Below are 23,372 nucleotides of genomic sequence, written 5' to 3'. Positions count from 1 at the left end.
CTCAAATAGGGACTGAAAGCAACATATTTAGCCAACTGTGATGCAAGCAGGTAGTGTGAAGTTTGCCCATATGGCTACCAGTGGTCCTCAATCAGAACATGAAAAAGTCATCTAATCCAGAGTCATCTGGAAAGTACACCAGTTACAAAACTGACATTTTTGCCCACACCTATGATCTAAACAAAGAATAGATTTTTTTTTTAAATGTTTACTTGCATCTTCAGATTTGCCTCCAGATCTACAGAGAGGGATCACTGTGTGTGGGTGAGGGGCTGCAGCTGACTGGGTACTGAGGACAAGCATTGGATCTCAACATTACACTATACTGCTGCCACAGCTACAAAAAAAAGAGTGCAGCATCTACTAAACTCTATTCCCCTGCAGAAACCAATAATAAAAAGTCCCAGCATTTGAGAAACACTTACACATTCCACCATGTGACAAAGACTTCCATCCTTGGAAATAGATATTGTGGGAATATCTAAGTCAATTTAAGGACAAATCAGATTGTCTTTACGCTTGTCCATCTTGTGTGTTTCAGACCTTAAAATTATTAAAAGGAATTTGTGTTTAATAGTTGATATTGGTGCACTGCTCATGTAGCAGATGAGAAGAAAGCCAGCTTCTCAAACGGAAGCTGGTTTCAACTGAATCTAATTTACTTTATTCCACACTGCTAGATTTATAGGTAATCCTGTTTACTAGTGTGTTTTTACTGCTAGTTGCAGGCATGGCTATTTCATTTTTCCAGCTGTATTCAACATTAATGTAGCACTCTTAGCAGCATAGCTTAAATTCTCTCAATATTTTCTTAGACTCAAATATGGTGAGAACAGACACTGATGCACCTTGACTCCATCCTTCCAACTGAAGATCTGCAATCAGCTCATTCAAAATTAAAAAGTTAAGAATTTCATAAACATCTCCAACTGACATCACCTTCAATTCAGATCCAAGTGGGAAAGCATGCAAGCATCAAATAGCCAAATCTGACATTGAACTGAGAAGGCTCTGATGCAGCTGAAAGACAACGGGAAAAGACAAAAACAAAACAAAGAAATTACATTTCACAAGTTCCACGAAGTCCCACTCATGGACTGACCCTCTCAGGGGCACAAAGAATTACAAAAAAATAACAGTGGAAATACTATCATGTTTCTTATTGATACCATTTATCGCTGTAGGAACTCAATCATATCTGCTGGATAGATCACATAAAAAGCTAAGGGTGGTATGACCTACTTTTGGGGACTGCCCTTAGAATTAATTTTCTAGTCACACATACTACCCTGAAATATAGCTTTCAACATGACAAAAAAATCTAGCCATCTATAACTGTGCAAATACACCACAAACTCTGCAAAACACCCATTAAAATCTCAACTGCTAGAGAACCCTGAACAATCTAGAGCTTGTAAGAGAGAATTATAGTTAATATCTAGGTAGACATAAGAAATATGGGTAAAAGTGCAGCATATGAGCCATACAAATAAAAGATACCTTGTATTATCCAAGTGAATTTGAACAAATCAGTGTCAATCTAAAAATATAGATAATCATTTAAAGGAAAGATGGGGTTTAGCAGACCTGCGATTCAAAACACCACACAACTCACCTTAGCACCAAGAACAACACACACAAAATAATTCTGGTCTTACAAGGATATAAAATAGATACAACAATTTTAACTATATCATTCCACACTAGTCTCTATGGGTATGTCTACACTACGGAATAAGGTCGAATTTATAGAAGTCGGTTTTTTAGAAATTGGTTTTATATATTCGAGTGTGTGTCTCCCCACAGAAAATGCTCTAAGTGCATTAAGTGCATTAACTCGGCGGAGTGCTTCCACAGTACCGAGGCTAGAGTCGACTTCCGGAGCGTTGCACTGTGGGTAGCTATCCCACAGTTCCCGCAGTCTCTGCTGCCCATTGGAATTCTGGGTTGAGATCCCAATGCCTGATGGGGCTAAAACATGGTCGCGGGTGGTTCTGGGTACATATCGTCAGGCCCCCCTTCCCTCCCTCCCTCCGTGAAAGCAAGGGCAGACAATCGTTTCGCGCCTTTTTTCCTGAGTTATCTGTGCAGACGCCATACCACGGCAAGCATGGAGCCCGCTCAGGTAACTGTCACCGTATGTCTCCTGGGTGCTGGCAGACGCGGTACGGCATTGCTACACAGTAGCAGCAACCCATTGCCTTGTGGCAGCAGACGGTGCAATACGACTGGTAGCCGTCATCGTCATGTCCGAGGTGCTCCTGGCCACGTCGGCTGGGAGCGCCTGGGCAGACATGGGCGCAGGGACTAAATTTGGAGTGACTTGACCAGGTCATTCTCTTTAGTCCTGCAGTCAGTCCTACTGAACCGTCTTATGGTGAGCAGGCAGGCGATACGGATTGCTAGCAGTCATACTGTACCATCTTCTGCCAGGCAGGCAAGAGATGAGGACGGCTAGCAGTCGTACTGCACCATCTTCTGCCGAGCAGCCATGAGATGTGGATGGCATGCAGTCCTTCTGCACTGTCTGCTGCAAGCCAAAGATGTAAAAGATAGATGGAGTGGATCAAAACAAGAAATAGACCAGATTTGTTTTGTACTCATTTGCTTCCCACCCCCCGTCTAGGGGACTCATTCCTCTAGGTCACACTGCAGTCACTCACAGAGAAGGTGCAGCGAGGTAAATCTAGCCATGTATCAATCAGAGGTCAGACTAACCTCCTTGTTCCAATAAGAACAATAACTTAGGTGCACCATTTGTTATTGGAACCCTCCATGAAGTCCTGCCTGCAATACTCCTTGATGTAAAGCCACCCCCTTTGTCGATTTTAGCTCCCTGAAGCCAACCCTGTAAGCCGTGTCGTCAGTCGCCCCTCCCTCCAGAGCAACGGCAGACAATCGTTGCGCGCCTTTTTTCTGTGTGGACGCCATACCAAGGCAAGCATGGAGCCCGCTCAGCTCACTTGGGCAATTAGGAGCACATTAAACACCACACGCATTATCCAGCAGTATATGCGGCACCAGAACCTGGCAAAGCGATACCGGGCGAGGAGGCGACGTCAGTGCGGTCACGTGAGTGATCAGGACATGGACACAGATTTCTCTGAAAGCATGGGCCCTGCCAATGCATGCATCATGGTGCTAATGGGGCAGGTTCATGCTGTGGAACACCGATTCTGGGCTCAGGAAACAAGCACAGACTGGTGGGACCGCATAGTGTTGCGGATCTGGGACGATTCCCAGTGGCTGCGAAACTTTCGCATGCGTAAGGGCACTTTCATGGAAATTTGTGACTTGCTTTCCCCTGCCCTGAAGCGCATGAATACCAAGATGAGAGCAGCCCTCACAGTTGAGAAGCGAGTGGCGAAAGCCCTGTGGAAGCTTGCAACGCCAGACAGCTACCGGTCAGTTGGGAATCAATTTGGAGTGGGCAAATCTACTGTTGGGGCTGCTGTGATGCAAGTAACCCACGCAATCAAAGATCTGCTGCTATCAAGGGTAGTGACCCTGGGAAATGTACAGGTCATAGTGGATGACTTTGCTGCAGTGGGATTCCCTAACTGTGGTGGGGCCATAGACGGAACCCATATCCCTATCTTGGCACCGGAGCACCAAGCCGCCGAGTACATAAACCTGCATGGGGTACTTTTCAATAGTGCTGCAAGCTCTGGTGGATCACAAGGGACGTTTCACCAACATCAACGTGGGATGGCTGGGAAAGGTACATGACGCTCGCATCTTCAGGAACTCTGGTCTGTTTCAAAAGCTGTAGGAAGGGACTTTCTTCCCAGACCAGAAAATAACTGTTGGGGATGTTGAAATGCCTATATGTATCCTTGGGGACCCAGCCTACCCCTTAATGCCATGGCTCATGAAGCTGTACACAGGCAGCCTGGACAGTAGTCAGGAGCTGTTCAACTACAGGCTGAGCAAGTGCAGAATGGTGGTAGAATGTGCATTTGGACGTTTAAAGGCACGCTGGCGCAGTTTACTGACTCACTTAGACCTCAGCGAAACCAATATTCCCACTGTTACTGCTTGCTGTGTGCTCCACAATATCTGTGAGAGTAAGGGGGAGACGTTTATGGCGGGGTGGGAGGTTGAGGCAAATCGCCTGGCTGCTGCTTACGTGCAGCCAGACACCAGGGCGGTTAGAAGAGCACAGGAGGGCGCGGTATGCATCAGAGAAGCTTTGAAAACCAGTTTCATGACTGGCCAGGCTACGGTGTGAAAGTTCTGTTTGTTTCTCCTTGATGAAACCCCCCACCCCTTGGTTCACTCTACTTCCCTGTAAGCTAACCACCCTCCTCTCCTCCCTTCGATCACCGCTTGCAGAGGCAATAAAGTCATTGTTGCTTCACATTCATGCATTCTTTATTCATTCATCACACAAATAGGGGGATGACTACCAAGGTAGCCCAGGAGGGGTGGTGGAGGAGGGAGGGAAAATGCCACACAGAACTTTAAAAGTTTACAACTTTAAAATGTATTGAATGCCAGACTTTTTTGGGGGGCAATCCTCTGTGGTGGAGTGGCTGGTTGGCCGGTGGCCCCCCCAACCGCGTTCTTGGGCAACTTGGGGAGGAGGGCGGTTGGTTACACAGGGGCTGTAGAGGCAGTCTGTGCTCCAGCTGCCTTTGCTGCAGCTCAACCATACACTGGAGCATACTGATTTGGTCCTCCAGCAGCCTCAGCATTGAGTCCTGCCTCCTCTCATCACGCTGCCGCCACATTTGAGCTTCAGCCCTGTCTTCAGCCCGCCACTTACTCTCTTCAGCCCGCCACCTCTCCTCCCGGTCATTTTGTGCTTTCCTGCACTCTGACATTATTTGCCTCCACGCATTCGTCTGTGCTTTGTCAGTGTGGGAGGACAGCATGAGCTCGGAGAACATTTCATCGCGAGTGCATTTTTTTTTTCTTTCTAAGCTTCACTAGCCTCTGGGAAGGAGAAGATCCTGTGATCATTGAAACACATGCAGCTGGTGGAGAAAAAAAAAGGGACAGCGGTATTTAAGACGACACATTTTCTAAAACAGTGGCTACACTCTTTCAGGGTAAACCTTGCTGTTAACTTTACATACATAGCACATGTGCTTTCATTACAAGATTGCATTTTGCCTCCCCCCACCGTGTGGCTACCCCCTCAACCCTCCTTGTGGCTAACAGCGGGGAACATTTCTGTTTAGCCACAGGCAAACACCCCAGCAGGAACGGGCTCCTCTGAGCGTCCCCTGAAGAAAAGCACTCTATTTCAACCAGGTGACCATGAATTATATCTCACTCTCCTGAGGATAACACAGAGAGATAAAGAACGGATCTTGTTTGAACACCAGCAAACATACACTGCAATGCTTTGTTGTACAATGATTCCCGAGTACGTGTTACTGGCCTGGAGTGGTAAAGTGTACTACCATGAAGGACGCAATAAGGCTGCCCTCCACAGAAACCTTTTGCAAAGGCTTTGAGAGTACATCCAGGAGAACCGCGAATGCCAGGGCAAAGTAATCTTTTCACATACTTGCTTTTAAACCATGTATAGTATTTTAAAAGGTACACTCACCAGAGGTTCCTTCTCCGCCTGCCGGGTCCAGGAGGCAGCCTTGGGGGGATTCGGGGGGTACTGGCTCCAGGTCCATGGTGAGAAATAGTTCCTGGCTGTCGGGAAAACCGGTTTCTCCGCTTGCTTGCTGAGAGCTATCTACAACCTCCTCCTCCTCATCTTCTTCGTCCCCAAAACCTGCTTCCGTGTTGCCTCCATCTCCATTGAAGGAGTCAAGCAACACGGCTGGGGTAGTGGTGGCTGAACCCCCTAAAATGGCATGCAGCTCATCATAAAAGCAGCATGTTTGGGGCTCTGACCCGGAGCGGCCGTTCGCCTCTCTGGTTTTCTGGTAGGCTTGCCTCAGCTCCTTAAGTTTCACGCGGCACTGCTTCGCGTCCCTGTTATGGCCTCTGTCCTTCATGCCCTGGGAGATTTTGACAAAGGTTTTGGTCTTTTGAAAACTGGAACAGAATTCTGATAGCACGGATTCTTCTTCCCATACAGCTATCAGATCCCGTACCTCCCGTTCAGTCCATGCTGGAGCTCTTTTGCCATTCTGGGACTCCCTCATGGTCACCTCTGCTGATGAGCTCTCCATGGTCACCTGCAGCTTGCCACGCTGGCCAAACAGGAAATAGATTCAAAAGTTTGCGGTTCTTTTCCTGTCTACCTGGCCAGTGCATCTGAGTTGAGAGTGCTGTCCAGAGCGGTCACAATGGAGCACTCTGGGATAGCTCCCGGAAGCCAATATCGTCGAATTGTGTCCACAGTACCCCAAATACGAGCCAGCAAGGCCAATTTAAGCGCTAATCCACTTGTCAGGGGTGGAGTAAGGAAATCAATTTTAAGAGCCCTTTAAGTCAAAATAAAGGGCTTCATCGTGTGGACGGGTGCAGGTTTACATTGATTTAATGCTGCTAAATTCGACCTAAAGTCCTAGTGTAGACCAGGGCTATATTAAGGACTCATTTACCTGCATGCCTATTACTTGTTCACGGATATATTGTGCCAAACACTCTTGACTTCTTACTTTAAATTTAACAGACTTAATTTCTGTATTACTCCCTACTTAGATACTTACAGGGTAAACTCATGAATATTTAGTACATCTAGAGGTTTAATCAATTTTTCATAACTATCTTTGAGACAATTAGAATTGAGGGTATCCTATTTCCAATTACTATAGCATTACTTCTCCACTGAGAACAGAAACAGAACACTGCCTCTGTCAACTCCATCCATCTCCAATTTCAGGCTTCGTCTACACTAGAAAATTAAGTCATCTTAACTATGTCGCTCAGTATGTGAAAAAACACCCCTGAGAAGTGTAGTTAAGCTGATCTAACCCTCAGTGCAGACAACACTAGGTAGACAGAATTCTTCCCCTGACCTAGCTACCACCTCTTGGGAGGTGGATTACTTATGCTGATGGAAGATACCCTCCTCCATTGGCATAGATAATGTCTACACTGAAGCAATATAGCAGTGCATCTGCAATGATACCACAGTAGCATTTCAAGTGTAGAAAAGCCTTCAGAAATCATTGTTCTGATTTTACTGTTTGCTATATTTCTGTTAATCTCTACACGCATGAAAAGCGCACAGACACCAACTGCCTGAAATTGACTCACCCCAAATTAATCTGTTCTTGTGGATTATTCACCGCTGCAAATTGTCACTGTTTGTGACATCACGGCAGCCATCTGTGATATCAGACAGATGACTGTAAATTAGAAATTAATAGTAGATCAGGTCAAGAATATATCTTATCATCCAGTTCCTGGTAATTAAGGTAACACAGCACACTCCCCACTTCCTGCAGAAGTACTCAAAAGGCTATGTTTATACTGCACACCTCATGGCAGCATGCAGGGTATGTGCAGCTACAAGCCACAGTGAAAAGTGGGATGCATCCACGCTAACACGTAACTACACCTTAGTGAAAGGCTCCAGGAGGTGGAGGTAGCTGGGAAAGGCTTGGCAGTGGGGAACTACCAGTCTTTCACTAAGGTGGGGAAAGTCTCCAGCAGCAGAAAGGCAGCCAGACACTACACTGCTAAAAACAGCAATGTCGACAGAGAAGGCGCTGCTTGGACAAGAGTCCTGCAAGGCACATACCCACAGGGTTCAGGAGTGTCTTTAACCTACTCACGTAAGTAGTGCTTCACCCTCTATGCTGCTATTCATACCCATGCCAAGGGGGCGGGTAGCGTGTGTACGCTACACATTGACAAAAGGAGTGTGCAGTACAGATGTATCTGAAGTGATGGTCATAGTAAAAAAAAAAAACATGGCTTAGTAAAAAAAAGTGACCCTTTATTATAAATAAAGTTATAAAGAATGATGGACAGACTAACCAATGATTTTCAGGAAAAAGTTATGACAAACTGAACTGTAGCTTCAGTTTACATTTTGAATACTTTCAGCAATGAAGGCGGCTAGAAACAATTTATTTTTAAATATGAAAGCTGATGTTTATTATGACAACTTTTTTGCAGTGGGGTGGATAGGTTACTACCTCATGAAAGTGTGTTTGGGGGATGAGGAACGGAAAGAGGAAAACAACAGGGCTGACATCTAAGAAATGAAGATAAGGAATGTTTAAGTTGAGAAGAGATAGCAGGTGTCATGAGCAAGCAACTGCCACTCATCACAGCAAAGGCATGATGGTCACAGCAAAGGCAGGATGCTTGCACCAGGATCCTAACAGTGGGTGGTGTCAGATAAATGACAGCCATCAGAACATGAACTTGAACATAGTTAAGACGTATAAATGAGGGACAAGGAATATATTTTTATTAAAAAACACCTTATAGAAACAGAATTAGAGATTTTTGGATTAGATTGTAGTGAGAGAACATATTTTAAACTTGATTACCTAAATACCAGCATACAAATAAGTAAAGTTTAGAGTTCACTTCACTCAGTCCCATACACTCCCCTAGAACAAATGGTTTTCAATCCCTTGGAAATTATTTTTTCATCCACTAAATTAGTTTTTCCAGCTTTTTAAGGTCATATAAAGGAATATTCAAGTGCTTTGTTGCAACAGTGATGGGCACCCAGAAAGCCCTAAAATAGACTTTAAATAGAACTCCCATCTCTCCCCGTGGCTGTACGTTTGAGAATTAAGAGTTCATCAGAATCACTTGATATCCATACACTCAATAGGTTACGTAGCCCTTTATTTTGCTATTTCTATCTTGGGGGAAGTAAGGGGAGCCCAGAAACGAGTAACAAAGGGATTAAGATTCTGAAGATCCAATTGCAATATTTAACAGGTATGTCTATATCAGTACTGCCAAATACTGTGATTTTATGATGAGTTTCATATTGTTCTTGCAGCCCCAGCTTTTGGACTCAAATGATTATATGAGAACCTCAACTGTGAGGCTTCCTTAAAAGTTTCTAATCCTTGCAGTTGTAGAGAAAACTAAAGCTTCAAAAACCATCACCCACATGTACACTAAAGGCTCAGAAATCAGAAGACAAGTAAAGAGAACCTTTTTTGAAATTTATTTTTAAGTCATGATTTGAGGACATGACTCATGATTTTTTACCACATGTTCACTACTGTTATTCAATATACTACTTTAACACAGAAATACAGCAACTATTATTTTGCACTGGTAAACTGAATCTAGCATGTTCAGTTGTAAGATGTTGCTACGTTCCAACTATACCACTGATGACTTTGAATGGAACTCTGACATACCCTGGTTAAGACTGGGGGGGTGGGGGGAGAGAGAGAGAGAGAGAGAGAGAGAGAGAACGAACACGGGACACACCCCTTCTTCCCCTTGAAGGCTAAAGAATTATGCATTTAAGTTATGATTAGCTGTTAATCATACAACATTATTGTAATATAATACACCAGAGTGGGCAGAGCTAACCTTCATATTTTTCCATGTGGCAGCTGTAGGCCTAAGGTTAGATACTGACGTTTTCATTAAGCTTATTTACCAGAGGCAAGCTTTGTTTATAACTGGGCTCCTGTTGGTCTAACTTCAGCACTAGCATGTGAACTACTTCAGAAAAGGGAATTCCATTCCTTATGGGCAAGGAAGTCACACTTGACTGGCAGTACCTAGAGACTAAAAACAAGTTTGCATGCACTGTTGCACAGGCGTTGGTTCCAAGATATTAGAGAGATGAGGTAATATCTTTTATTACAGCATCTGTTAATGAGAGAGACAAACTTTGAGCTTACACAAAGCTCTGCTTCAGGTCTGTTTAAGTTGCAAAGCTTGTCTCTCTCACCAAAAGAAGTTAGTCTCTCTCTCTCACACACACCACACAAAATTACCTCACCCACCTTGTCTCTAAAAACATGGTTGACCACCTAAGGAATTATGTAAACCGCTATGGGTTTTCAGAAGTGGATTTCTTTCCACAATACATTTCACAACTGAAGGGAAGCATAGCATAAATTTGATCTCATTGTATCCTCATCTACACAAATACATCAACTTTCTAGGATTTGTATTAACCTCAAGTACTTGTGTCACAGAAACGTAACACCGAAAACTTTACATGTCTTGGATAATGGAACCTACGTGAATAGGAAATGAGAAACTTAACACCGAAGATGGGAATATAAATCCCCAGAACCCCAAAACTGTGAGCTATAGAAATTTTCATGGGAAACTTGTAACTTCTTAGGACAGTAGTGTATGTGTATGTGTGTGTATATGTATGTGTGTATATATATATATATACACACACACACACCCCCCATACTTTTGTGTGTCTAAATAGTCATTAGATGTTACAAGTAGCATCAGTTAATCAAGTAAAATTAAAAGAAAACATTTTCAAAACTAAGGGAAATGTGTGAAAATTCAATTTACAGTAAATTTTCTTGGTGACATGTTTAAATGTTACTCCTGGTGTCACAGAACTAAACAAGAATTTCCTTCTACAGACTGTTTTCCCATAGATTCCTTTGAGGCTTGGCTATGAAAGTTACATAAGGAGAAAAATATGACAATTAACAGCCAGAACAAATACCAGAGAGTGAATGGGAAGGAAAGGAGGGTGCATTTTTCCCTATCTACTCTTTGCTTCCAAAGCCAGGATTTCTATTACAACAGCTACATTAGCAAAGGGAAGCAAAGCAAAAAGCATTATATTGGAACTCTTCACAGAAAGTTCTTCTGTCTTGGATTCTTGCACTTAAAAAAAAAAATAAGTAAAATAGAAGTTAAGTAAAAGCAAGGGATACACATTTCTTTCCAAAAAACTTTAGCTCAGATGAAATTGTGACATCTGGACATGGGAGCAGATTGCTGATCTGAAGTTAGAAAACAAATGGGCAATGTTCAATATTAGTTAACACCTTTTCTGTGTCTATACTATTTTATTTGAGAGTTCTTCAGTCTTGTTCACAAAAGTCGTTCCCTCACTACTTTAACAAAATTGTAAAATGTTTCCTAATTTGAATGATTGCTACCTACTACATGTTTATGCTGAAAAACAAAGGCCCAGTGTTTGGTTTAATATTTTGCACTTCTGGAAAATATTTTCCAAAAATGTTACATTCAAATAGATCATGTACCCTGCACTTCCTTTGCTGGTTACATTCAAATCACATCTGCCATCAAAAGGCTACATTCTTAAAGGAATAAGGGCTATTTCTGTATCATTACAGCATACACCTATAACAGGGTGAATTTTCCAGTGGCAAATTGGAACCAAATTGTTTAGCATCACTACTACTGTAGCTAATAGTTTGCTACAACCCAAAGAAACACCTTTAAATTCAAAGATTATTAACAATCCCTTTGTAGTGCCTAATTCATGTTCTTTTCAATAGTCTTCAAAATCTGAAGTTTCTATAATGGCATGTTATTTTCATATAGTGAAAATTCTGGAATTTCATGACAAATTTCAGTTGTTTTTTAAAAGATCAAACAGCTTATCCACAGCAAACAGATAGCTTCCCTTTAAACATGAAACATATGGGAGAGGGGCTGTTTGTTACAGATTCACATCTTTTAGAGACCTGTGTTTCTACGGACTTGCTCATCAGGGATTAAAAGCCATCCAGATCCAAAATGCACATGAGGTATTTGGATACCAGGTTTGGCTTTGGACCCTTAAATTCCTGAAACGTATCTGTATTAACATATTAGTTGTTGGCTTCACATAAGATTACAAAAGATAAATTACTGCACCACAGGTATGGAAGTGTTTATGAGCTTGAATACCTCAGTTAAGCATATTCTGGATAGCAGAACACGCATGAGTGCTGTTTTGTACTAGGAAAGAAGTACTTGTGGCACCTTAGAGACTAACCAATTTATTTGAGCATCAGCTTTCGTGAGCTACAGTTTATGCTCACGAAAGCTTATGCTCAAATAAACTGGTTAGTCTCTAAGGTGCCACAAGTACTCCTTTTCTTTTTGCGAATACAGACTAACACGGCTGTTACTCTGAAACCTGTTGTTTTGTACTAGGAACACCCTTTTATGTCACAACACAATGCTTTTGTTATTCTTCCATCTGAAATGCGGGAGACACATGCATTTAAAAACAGTTTGTAATCTGGAATATATGCCAAGAGCATTAACTAAGAACGTCATCTCCCACAGTATACCTTTAGCCATTCTCCATCCGGTCCAAGCATGCTTCAGCCCCTCAGTTTGCTATGGGTCAACTGCACTGAGCATGCTTCCAGCCCTATAGAGTTCCCTATGTAGCACCAGAGAGTATATAGGCAAAGCAGCAGCTATAAAATATCGTTTGAACTAACGAAAGGTGTGCTGGGCTTCAGAGCATAAGACTAAATTCCAGCATCAGCTCTACTCCTGGGGGGATTTTGTATGACTGCATGCCTGCAGAAAACACATACCCTCCTGCAGAATTCCTGTGCTTCCCTGCAGAAAACAGCAGTGAAGCAAAGGGAAGCCATGGGGGAAGAAGGGAAGGAGGGTGAGGGGGGAAGACTACCATGGGCACAGTTCTTGGGGGGAGAATGCCCCCCCAACAGAGGCAAAGCACAGGGGCCACACATGGTTATGAGCCACTGCCTGCCCGCTGCCCCGCATTTCTGCAAGCGCAGAGCTGCTCAGCTGAAGGAGGCTGCATCTGTGACTCTGCAGATGAATACCGCTTCCTGGGTCCTAGTGACAGTCATGCTTCCCTTATGCATGCTAGGAGCCTTCCTGGTTTCTGTGTAACAGAGAGTACCTGCGGTGGAGCGGGATATTGCGGGGGGTGGGGGAGGAGTGGAATAGGGCAGGGAAATGTGGGAGTGAGGAGAATCAGATGTTGGGGGCGGGGGGGGCAAAGAAAAGCAGAGGCACAGCATATGGCATCCTCTCAGCAGCAGCCGGAGCTCCCCCATTAAGCAGGCCGACTGAACCCTCACCCTGACAAGCCATACCCCCATACAGTTGGATTCCTCCAACAAGCTGCACCTGGACTCCCACCCCATCAAGCTCCACTCCTCCAGCACCCAGACTGCCCCCATTGAGCCCCCCGACATGCAGACATACCCCTGAGCTGTGTCCCAACCACCTTCTTGTGAATCCCCTGCAGAGTCCCATTGCCCCTGCACCCAGAAACCCCCCCCCACCCCAACAAGTCCCTGTGCCTCTAGATTTCCCACTGAGCCACCCACACCCAGACTGCCCCACACAGAAACCTCTCACTCCACACCCAAATCCTGCCACACTAAGCCCCTCCACACTTGGAGCCCACTGGACTGAGCCTGCCCACCAACACCTGGTGCGCCTGGCACAGAGCCCCAGAATGTTTCTGGGACAGGTCCAGCCCCTGCACTATGTTAGGGTCAGATGCAGCCTCACTGCCGAGTCCCTGTACTGGAGAAGGTGGGGGGCTTCAGGGTAATCTCCCACCTCAATGCAGCCAGTGGCCTGTGCTCCCCACTGCCATGATGGAGCCACATTTAATTGACAGATGAGATTTGCAGAATTTTAAAATATTGTGTACAGAATTGTGTACAGGCACAGAATTCCCTCACGAGTAACTGATCCCATTACTCTCACCCATTCTCTTCCTGCAGCACGCAGTTTAGTATCCCAAAGACTAAAATATTTTAGTTTAGCTTCAGTCTTTGGGCTTAATATAGTGGTATCCAGGTGAAAGGTATGGACATATGATATACAGGAGGTCAGACTGGGAGATCTAATGGTCCTTTCTGGCATTACTCTATGAAACTACTAACTCCATGTGTTGTATGGAGAAACTGTTTTTATTCCTTAATGCTATCTGAAGCATTCTGGATCCATTTCAGGCTCCAATGCTTTTGATAGTAACAGAGTGAGGGGCAAGCGGGAGGCGGAGACAGTATTTTACACTTATTGCTGTGCACCCAAAAAATTGCACTGCACTCCGCAGAAAATAAATAACCAATTTTTACAGATACAGAGGGCAAGTCACTGACAAGTACACTTAAGGTCACACGTTAGTGACAACTGTGAATACAATCCAAGTCTTTTGGCTCTTTTGCATTTTGTGTTCTCATCACTGGACCATATTATTGTTTCCCTTTAGAGCATGCACCCTCAGTTCAAACGATGTATTATGCTCCAGGCTTTGGAAATTCAAGGAGACAAACAAGAAAACCTTTCAGCATGCTTCCCAAAGGTTTAACACAACTCAACATTATAAATCATTTATTTGGTGCAGACAATGGAAGCTTCAAGCCAAAGTGGTTTGTACAAGATTCTCTTCAAAACATATTATAATCTAAAACAAAACCAAGCAGCATTTCAAGTGTTACACGATGCTGGGTATTTTTATCATCACTAACAAAACTTTTATTCAAACATCAATTTCCCACATATTTTGTTTAAAACCAGTATTAAGAGTACTGTAGATGACAAAACTAGGAATAAGAAAAGGAGTACTTGTGGCACCTTAGAGACTAACCAATTTATTTGAGCATAAGCTTTCGTGAGCTACAGCTCACTTCATCGGATGCTGTAGCTCACGAAAGCTTATGCTCAAATAAATTGGTTAGTCTCTAAGGTGCCACAAGTACTCCTTCTCTTTTTGCAAATACAGACTAACACGGCGGTTACTCTAAAACTAGGAATGGAGTTGCAAGTCAGTGTGTCACCTCAGTTAAATGCAGACAAGTGCAAAATGTGTGTTAGGTGGGGACATGTTTTAAGCAGTGGACTGACACTAACATCATTCACCTCTACAGTGACTGGTCAGTGTTCTAAGCGTCAGAACCAGACTGAACCACATCTGAATCGTGGACAGAAGCTGAGACTTATCTACCCTCAGAGCCATTCAGGTGCCTCCAAAGTAATTTAACAGCTACCAGGTTTTTGTCAAACACATTTAAAACTGGACTGAGAAAAATGTTTGTTTAAAAAAAAACAAAAAAAAGGATTGTTGAGAACAATCCTACTTTGGAAGGTAATACACTACATGGCACAACCCATCTGTCACCAGCTTCTACACTTAAGTGGATTACCAGAAAAATTCCAATTGCGTCTCTGGGCAAAGGCAAAGCTATGTTTAACTACAGTATGAATTGTAGGTTTCAGAGTAACAGCCATGTTAGTCTGTATTCGCAAATAGAAAAGGAGTACTTGTGGCACCTTAGAGACTAACCAATTTATTTGAGCATAAGCTTTCATGAGCTACAGCTCACTTCATCGGATGCATACTGTGGAAAGCGTAGAAGATCTTTTTATACACACAAACCATGAAAAAAATGGGTGTTTACCACTACAAAAGGTTTTCTTTCAACTCCAGGGTTTAAAGGCTGCTGCACTTATCCATCCATCTCTTCCTTTAATATTCCAGGTTGGAGAAATAAATCGTGATTAAGGCTACGTTTTAGTCATGGGTATTTTTAGTACAAGTCATGGGCAGTAAACAAAATTTCACAGCCATGACCTATACATGACTTATTATATACCTCTAACTAAACCTTAGGTCAGGATCTACACTGGGGCTCAGTGCGTGGCCCAGGACCCCCGCTGGGGCTCGGGGCAGGACTGGCAGGCTCCCTAGCCAGCTCCAACTAGTATGTCTCTGCAGCTCCTAAGGGGAGGGGCGACCAGGGGGGTTCCGGGCACTGCTCCTGCCACAAGCACCGGCTCCGCAGCTCCCACTGGCTGGGAACCGCAGTGGTGGCACCTGCAGGTGGAGCCCCCTTGCCCCTCTACCTCAGAGCTGCAGGGACATGGCAGTGGGAGCTGCCCCCTCTCCCCTGTGAGGTAAGTGGAATCCATGACTTGTGTAACAGACACTCAGCCATAGTCATGATGAGTTCTAGTAATAAGTACAAGTGACAGGAAGACAAGAGAATCTTCAGTTCTAATATGGACCAATAAATTTTCTTTTGACAATCCATCTGACCGTCCAACTCAAGCAAACCAGTTGGCTAAGCTGTATGTACAATATTACAGCTTCTTCTCAGTTAAAAAGTCCCATGTATGGGAGACCTTTCGTTTCTAAAGAGCATAATGTGGTAACTAGGGAAAAAAACAACAGTCTGTTTTTCACAAGGTTTTTTTTTTTTTTAAATAGAGGACATCTACTTTTGTTTATGTAGGACACATCACATTATTATTATTAGTGCTAAACATGCTGCTACAGAATAGTCTCATCTCACCCATACCAGGCTGTAACTGACACCTAGCATATAGATAATTTAGTTTCAAGTTATGACAACATATTGTCTTCCAGTAACTGATATATACACAATTGCTAAGACCCTACAAGTGAGAAAGAATGCTTTGATTCAAACTTCAAGATCAGAGAAAAGTTTTTAAACAGTAGAAGTCACCAAAACATGTAGAAACAAATCCACTCAGTCCTACTTCTTGTTCAGCATGTGACTCAGATAATGAAAATGAACATTCGTCGGTCTGCACTGCTTTGGATCATTATCAAGCAGAACCCATTATTAGCATGGAAGCACGTGCTCTGGAATGGTGGCCAAAGCATGAAGAGGCATACGAATATTTAGCGCATCTGGCACGTTAATACCTTGCAATGCCAGCTACAACCATGCCATGCAAATGCCTGTTCTCACTTTCAGGTGACATCGTAAACAAGAAGCAGGCTGCATTATCTCCTGCAAATGTAAACAAACTTGTTTGTCTGAGCAATTGGCTGACCAAGAAGTCAGACTCAGTGGACTTGTAGGCTCTAAAGTTCGACTGTTTTGTTTTTGAGTTCAGGGTTTTTTTTTGTTCTTTTCACACACACAATTCTACATTTGTAAAATCAACTTTCATGATACATAGATTTCAATACAGTACTTGTATGAGGTGAATTGAAAAATGCTATTTATTTTTTCATTTTTCAAGTGCAAATATTTGTAATAAGATATAAAGCGAGCACTGTACACTTTGTATTCTGTGTTGTAACTGAAATCAATATATTTGAAAATATAGAAAAACATCCAAAAATATTTAATAAATTTCAATTGGTATTCTATTGTTTAACAGTGATTAAAACTGGGATTAATCACAATTAATTTTTAATTACAATTAATTTGAATTAATCACGAGTTAACCGTGACTAATTGACAGCCCTATAATAAAGCATTTGCTTAGACAAGTTCAGATATTTCATGAAGGATTAGTCAAAGCACTGACAATATATGGGCCAGTTATTTTAACCCCTTCTAGTATTATTCAAAACCGTCCACATATTAGTCAAAAGTATGTACTCCAATCATGGCTCTGACCTGATTCCTTCCAGCCCTAGCAGTCACTACATATCACTGTAGTTTTACTAAATCTGAGATGAGTCTCTTGAAATTGAAGTCTGTTCTAGAGAAACTATAATTTAGGTTGTTTTGTTTTAAAGACACTTGGGGCAAATGTAGCAAATCCACTGTCTGATAATAGATCAGCAGAGGGCCAGGTTATGTCTGCTTCAGATGAATCTGCTGCGGCTCTTCTGACTACCAAATAGAAAGCAGTAGGTCAGCCAGGAGGCAAAGGTTCTATGGCAGTTGGGACAACAGTTGGAGACCTGGAGGGACACCAATAAAGGCAGCTGTTCCAGGAGGCTGCTCAGGATGAATAAAACCAGGGTTTCTGGAGTTGTTTGTGTGCAATCTGGTCTGTCTCTATTTAAAATATACAGGACTCATGTAGATATTCTATAGATACGAACAACTGCACCATACCCAATTCAGTTACATTATTTCCCTTTTCAAACACTAGCCAACTCAACTTCTGCAAGGCCCTGAAATAAGCACCGTTTGGCTGAGGGGCACCAATGTTTATATCTTTCCCACTGTGTCATTCCATTTCCAAACCCACAAAACTGGGTCCAGCAGAACATGGCCGGGGGTAGGGCAGGGCAGAGGAGCAGATCAAGAAGCAAGAAAGGAAATTTATCAGGGCAAGGAGCCAGAGCAAGCTTGGGAGTTGGGTGAAAGAAGCAGAAGCAGGAAGGAATCAAAGACTGGAGACCATTTAATTGAAAGCCGGCTCTTATAGCTGGGGCCCTACCAAATTCAAGTCCATGAAAAACATGTCACAGACCATGAAATCTGGTCTCCCCTCTCCTGCGTCAAATCTGGTCTTTTGTGTGCTTTTACCCTATAGTATACAGATTTCACTGGGAAGACTAGCGTTTCTCAAATTGGGGGTCCTGACGCAAAAGGAAATCACAAGGTTATTTTAGGGGGATTGCAGTATTGCAACCCTTACTTCTGCACTGCCTTCAGAGCTGGGTGGCCAGAGAGTGGCAGCTGTTGGCCGGGCGGCCAGCTCTCAAGGCAGCACCCCGCCGGCTGCAGCACAGAAGTAAGAGTGGCAATACCATACCCTGCCATCCTTACTTCTGCGCAGCTGCTGGCAGCAGCTCCGCCTTCAGAGCCGGTCTCCTGGCCTGCAGCCACTGCTCTCCAGCTGCCCAGCTCTGAAGGCAACACCGCCGCCACCAGCAGAAGTAAGGATAGCAATACCGCAATGGCCCTACAATAACCTTGCGACCCCCACAACTATTTTTGGGGTCAGGAGCAATGTTCCCTCTAATTTTTGACAGGCCGTGTACACAAAAAATTTCTTCTGTGTAAATTTTTGTGCACGCGGTGTTTCACCGTGTGTGCAGATTTTAGGATCTGTGTGCGCATGCACACGCACACAGCTTAGCAGGAACAGTGGTCAGGACCCCTACAATTATACCACCATGAAATTTCATATTTAAATAGCTGAAATCATGAAATTTAGGATTTTTTAAAATCCCATGACCGTGAAGTTCACCAAAATGGACTGTGAATTTGGTAGAGCCCTACTTATAGCATGCCCCATACCTTCTCCTGACCTCCTTCCCCATTTCCCACTCCAGCTCCCTTCCCTCACCAACTCCATTTCAGTTTTTACTCCCCGAGCCTCACACAGGACCTGTTCGCTTGCCTCACAGTCCCTTAGTTTACCCTCCTGGATGCAGTCATCCATCCTCCTGCCTCCACCTTTCTGAGATACTGGATATAGCCACTTTGTCAGGGATCTGCAGCTAGGAAATGGGGCAAGCAGAGTACGAAGGGGGTCTTAAGACCTGTACTTTTAAACATCTCCCCTTCTCCCAGAAAAGACAAAAATTATCTGAGCCTCTCAAGGAGAGTCAATGAAGAGCAGAACTCACACTACATACTGCCTCAGTTCTCCCCTTCCTCCCCATAAAAATCTGAAAAGTGGGGATAACAACCTGCTTCTTGCACAGGCTGCTGTAGCATTAATTTACTTTTAAGTCTCTGGATGGGAGATGTGCCAACTACAACATTCAGTCATTTTGTGTAAAATAATGCCCAGCATCATCATTATGGGCCATATGTCATAATTACAAACTAAGGTTCTCAGCCATGGCTAGTCTAGGACTGTTGCTTTCAACAATACATGAAACTACTACATGAGATAGCTGACTCTGCTTTTTTAACCCACTGAAGTTCTTATCAAACATTATATTGCTTTGTATTAATTATATGTGACCTAATGCAGTAACAGAAATAAGTGGAAGCAGGTGACTGCATACTTAGCTACACATTTGATATGAGCATGTTTACATATGACTGTATGCATTGAGTATTTGAATAGGGATGCTTGCAGTCACAGTCTACTTTACCCATCAGCGATCTAAACATTGACTAGCAATATCTTTGACTACAACATTTGTTTGCGAACTGGGTAAGTTGACTTAAGATTTTTCTGGACTCATTTAAGCATCCGCTATCAAGACTGAACAGTTAGTTTGGGGCTTTGTTCTGTGAAGTTTGTCAAAACAAATAAAGCTTAAGTTACAGGGAAAACTGTCAAAATCCAAAATGAGGGATAAGACAGCAGCAGAGAAACAAGCTCAACAACATGGGAATGATTTCCTTACAACAAATAAAAAGTTTACAGCCTCAGCTTCATGACTATTACTGTAAATAGAAACAGCAGAAACAGCAAAAAATATCAGCTTCATGAGAGAAAAGCATTTTCTCAAAAATGGAGAGAGATTATCAAGCAGTTTAGGTCAAAGTGTAGGCATTTTCATTACAATATAACAGTCAATATTTGAATACGGAAAAGGCCTAACACTTTTCACTTTTAGAATTTATCCTCTTAAGCGCCATCTTACTGTTGGCATTAGGAGCATCCACAGGAAAGCTAGTACACCAGCACATCTCTCTTCTTCACATTTGTTTCCTTATCTTTTATGGCCATACACTCACTCAGCAGCCCTCCCACCCTCTACTCCAACACCTATTTTCTTTTGGTGCAGCCAGGGAAGCACTATGGGATGTGCTAAACCCGGATCTCCAGGACCATGGTAGAACGCAGCCTGGATAGAATAGGCAGAGATACCATGCAGCTCTACAGGCCTTCAACCCCCCCCCCCCTCCCGCCCCCCACAGAAAGGCTCAGAATCCAGGCTGCAGTACCCCTCCCTGCTGCGTTCCTGTCCACAGCTTTCCACAGGGCTCCCCAGTTGGACAAGGATTGGGCACCACAGCCCATTATTGCTTGAGAGAGAAGGTGGTCACTGGCCACAGGCAGGTTTGCAGGAACACAGACAGGGAAGAAAGCACTGGGGTTGGATGGACCTCTCCCTGAGCAAGTCGCAGTGCTTCCTTCCTTAGTTGCAGCCTAACAAATCTGCCTATGACTGAGGTCAACCACCCCCCGCAAAAAAACACCTACCCCCCCCCCAGTTGTCTATATGCAGCATGACAGTTGCTAATATCCAAATGCCATTAACACTGTAGTCAATCAGATAGGATTGGTTCTCAGATAAGTGCTGCTGATAACCAAAAGTCACCTTTATCAGGATTGGTAGCATCCCTTGTATTCTGTTCTTGTGACCAGTTTCTTTGGTGAGGTTTTTTTTTTTCCTTTTGTTCCTAGTAAGCATTTTGAACCCTGTGAAATTTAAGAGGTCACACTGCAGCTGTTCCTAAAAATTCTACACCATTCTTTAAAACTGTTACTGGACAAATGTTTTAAACAGTTAACTTGCTTATTTTTTTTAAGTATCACATGTTATGAAAATGTAGCTATTATTTAATACAATAATTATGTTTAAGCTATATGCCTATTGTATACTCTAATAAAGGGGGGGGAGGAAAATGGCCAATCACATTGTAGGAGAAGCTCTGGTATCACACAAAGCTACTCTTGGGTTAGTATGTAGATATATCAATTATGGTCAGGAAACTGATTGCCGCCATAATTTCAGCAGATTTAGCTTACACAATGTTAGCAAAGTCTGAAGGTGTAATGTTATAGACTAATTAATAGCTAAAACCCCACCCTCTCACACAGGTGTGCCAATTGGGCCAAATACTCCATCATCTGCGTAGTCTCCCTACAACAACCAAATTGTTATATGCAAATTAGCTGTAAAGTCAATGTGGTGATTGGTTTAGTTACCTATCTCTGATATCACAATGGTCTAGGACTCTTGAAGCATTGATACCTGAGTATACCCACACAAGTCAAAGTGGCTGATACTTAAATTGTAGGATAACAAACTTCAAACCCCAGTGAGGATAGTTGAACATATCACCAGGTTCAAAGAGCCCTCAACCATGCTTATAGCTCTGTCCATCACTCACTCAGACCTTGCAAGTACCAGAGTGGCAATCCTGGAATCTTATTCTATAGATACCTATTAGCCAGGGGCCTGGTTGAGTCTCTCCCCAACTCATTATTACATCTTTTTAATTTTATTACAGCACCTTTTTAATTTTAAGCACCAGCAATCTGCTTCCATTTTGGTTAGGTGGAGCCCAGGCTTCCTGTATAAGCCCCCCCTTTCCCTCAAAGTTTCCCCAGTGCCTAATAAATGTAAACCCCTACTCCTTACACCATCACCTCATCCATGCATTAAGACCCTGCATTTCTGCCTGTCTAACTGGCCCTGGGCATGGAACTGGAAGCATTTAAGAGAATGCTACCATGGAGGCCCTGGACTTCTATCTCCTACCTTGCAGTCTTAATTTGGTCTCCAGGACCTCTCGCCTATCCTTCCCTATGTCATTGGTAGCTACATGTACCACAACCACTGGCTCCTCCCCAACACTACACATAAACCTGTCTAGATGTCTCAAGAGATCTGCAACCTTTGCACCAGGCAGGCAAGTCACCATTCGCTTCTCCCATTCATCACATACCCAGCTATCTATGTTTTTAATGATCAAATGGCCCATTACTAATATCGATCTCTTCCTAATAACTGGAGTTCCCTCCCCCAGAGAGGGACACGAAACGTTTCCATGCATTACTAAGCCGCTGGAAGCATAGGCAGACAAAGGTCAAGCCCACACATGACCGAAGCAGGCTGCCCGAGGGCACAGGAATCTGGTTCAGGCTGTCACACTGGGAGCAAGGAGCCCTCTGGAGACACAGCCCTGGGGGCCCATTCCCCAGGACTCGGCTCCCCTCCCCCCAAGCTGTCTGCACGTTACTGCAGCGCAGGAATGTCAAGTGACAGCAACCAGACAAATTTCAGAGTAACAGCCGTGTTAGTCTGTATTAGTCTGTATTAGTCTGTATTAGTAACAGCCGTGTTAGTCTGTATTAGTAACAGTTAGTCTGTATTAGTAACAGCCGTGTTAGTCTCTAAGGTGCCACAAGTACTCCTTTTCTTTTTGCAACCAGACAAAGGGGCCGAACCGGGGACACCCGGCCATAAATGCCGCCCACTGTCAGGGGCCCAGGAGCAGAGAGGCCACCGGGCGGCGCTTCGGCTGCACAGGACGGCCTTCGCGTCCCTCCTTGATGGCACTAAGGAGACGCTAACAACAGCCCCGGGGGCGCACGGCTGAACCGCGCCAGCTGCGCAGGGGCCTCGGCAGGGTCGCCGTGGTCCCCGGCCGCGAGCCATCCCCCCCAGGCCGACCCCTGCCCACACAAAGGAGGAGACACTTGGGCTCCCGAGCACAGTCCCCACAGGAGACCGGACCGGGTCACTTACACAACCGCTCGGGAGATTATCCACGACACCATCCTGGCCGAGGCAGCTGCCGCCTCTCGCCGCCCGCAGCAGCTGAACACCAGAGCCCGGCCCTAAGTGGCTCCACCCCCCGGGACGCCTTCCGTCCAGGCCCTGCCGCCCCACTCACTCCACGCCCAGGCTCGGAAAGGCCACGCCTCTACAACGTGATTGGCTGCCTTGTAGGCGCTGCCTACGCTTCTTAGGTTGCACAAGCGCTGTGGTCACATGCGACGGGGCGGGGAGCGGGCCAGTCACATGGTCAGCGCATGCGCCCAGCTTTCTCTGGGCGGGGCTGGGTCCCCTCCAGCATTAGCCTGGCCCAAGGAAGGGTTCTGATGGTTCCTACGGAGCCGGGGGTGCGGGGGAACAGCTCTGCCGCCTGCGTGGACCGGGGTCT

General features: G+C 44.2%; 1 protein-coding gene across 4 annotated transcripts in view; it reads right to left on the bottom strand.

Annotated features, from left to right (window-relative positions):
- Window positions 1-23,120, bottom strand: part of REEP3 (receptor accessory protein 3) — a 69,204-nt gene extending 46,084 nt beyond the window's left edge. The window contains exons 1-3 of one of the 4 annotated variants that reach the window (XM_073353440.1): window positions 22,955-23,120; window positions 5,561-6,161; window positions 4,518-4,979 (exon numbers count right to left, since the gene is read on the bottom strand). In XM_073353440.1, coding sequence (XP_073209541.1) covers window positions 4,894-4,979; window positions 5,561-6,140 — 666 coding nt within the window. In that variant the 5' untranslated portion in view covers window positions 6,141-6,161; window positions 22,955-23,120 and the 3' untranslated portion in view covers window positions 4,518-4,893. Of the gene's footprint in view, window positions 1-939; window positions 1,021-4,517; window positions 4,980-5,560; window positions 6,162-22,954 lie in introns of those variants that run through there. The other 3 variants (XM_073353438.1, XM_073353437.1, XM_073353441.1) reach the window with 3 other exon arrangements.
- Between the last annotated feature and the right edge of the window lie 252 nt (window positions 23,121-23,372).

This window comes from Lepidochelys kempii, chromosome 7 (genome assembly GCF_965140265.1).
Source record: "Lepidochelys kempii isolate rLepKem1 chromosome 7, rLepKem1.hap2, whole genome shotgun sequence".
Taxonomy (NCBI): domain Eukaryota; kingdom Metazoa; phylum Chordata; order Testudines; family Cheloniidae; genus Lepidochelys; species Lepidochelys kempii.
Note: the sequence above shows the minus strand (reverse complement) of the source record. Positions and strands in the feature narration are given on the sequence as shown.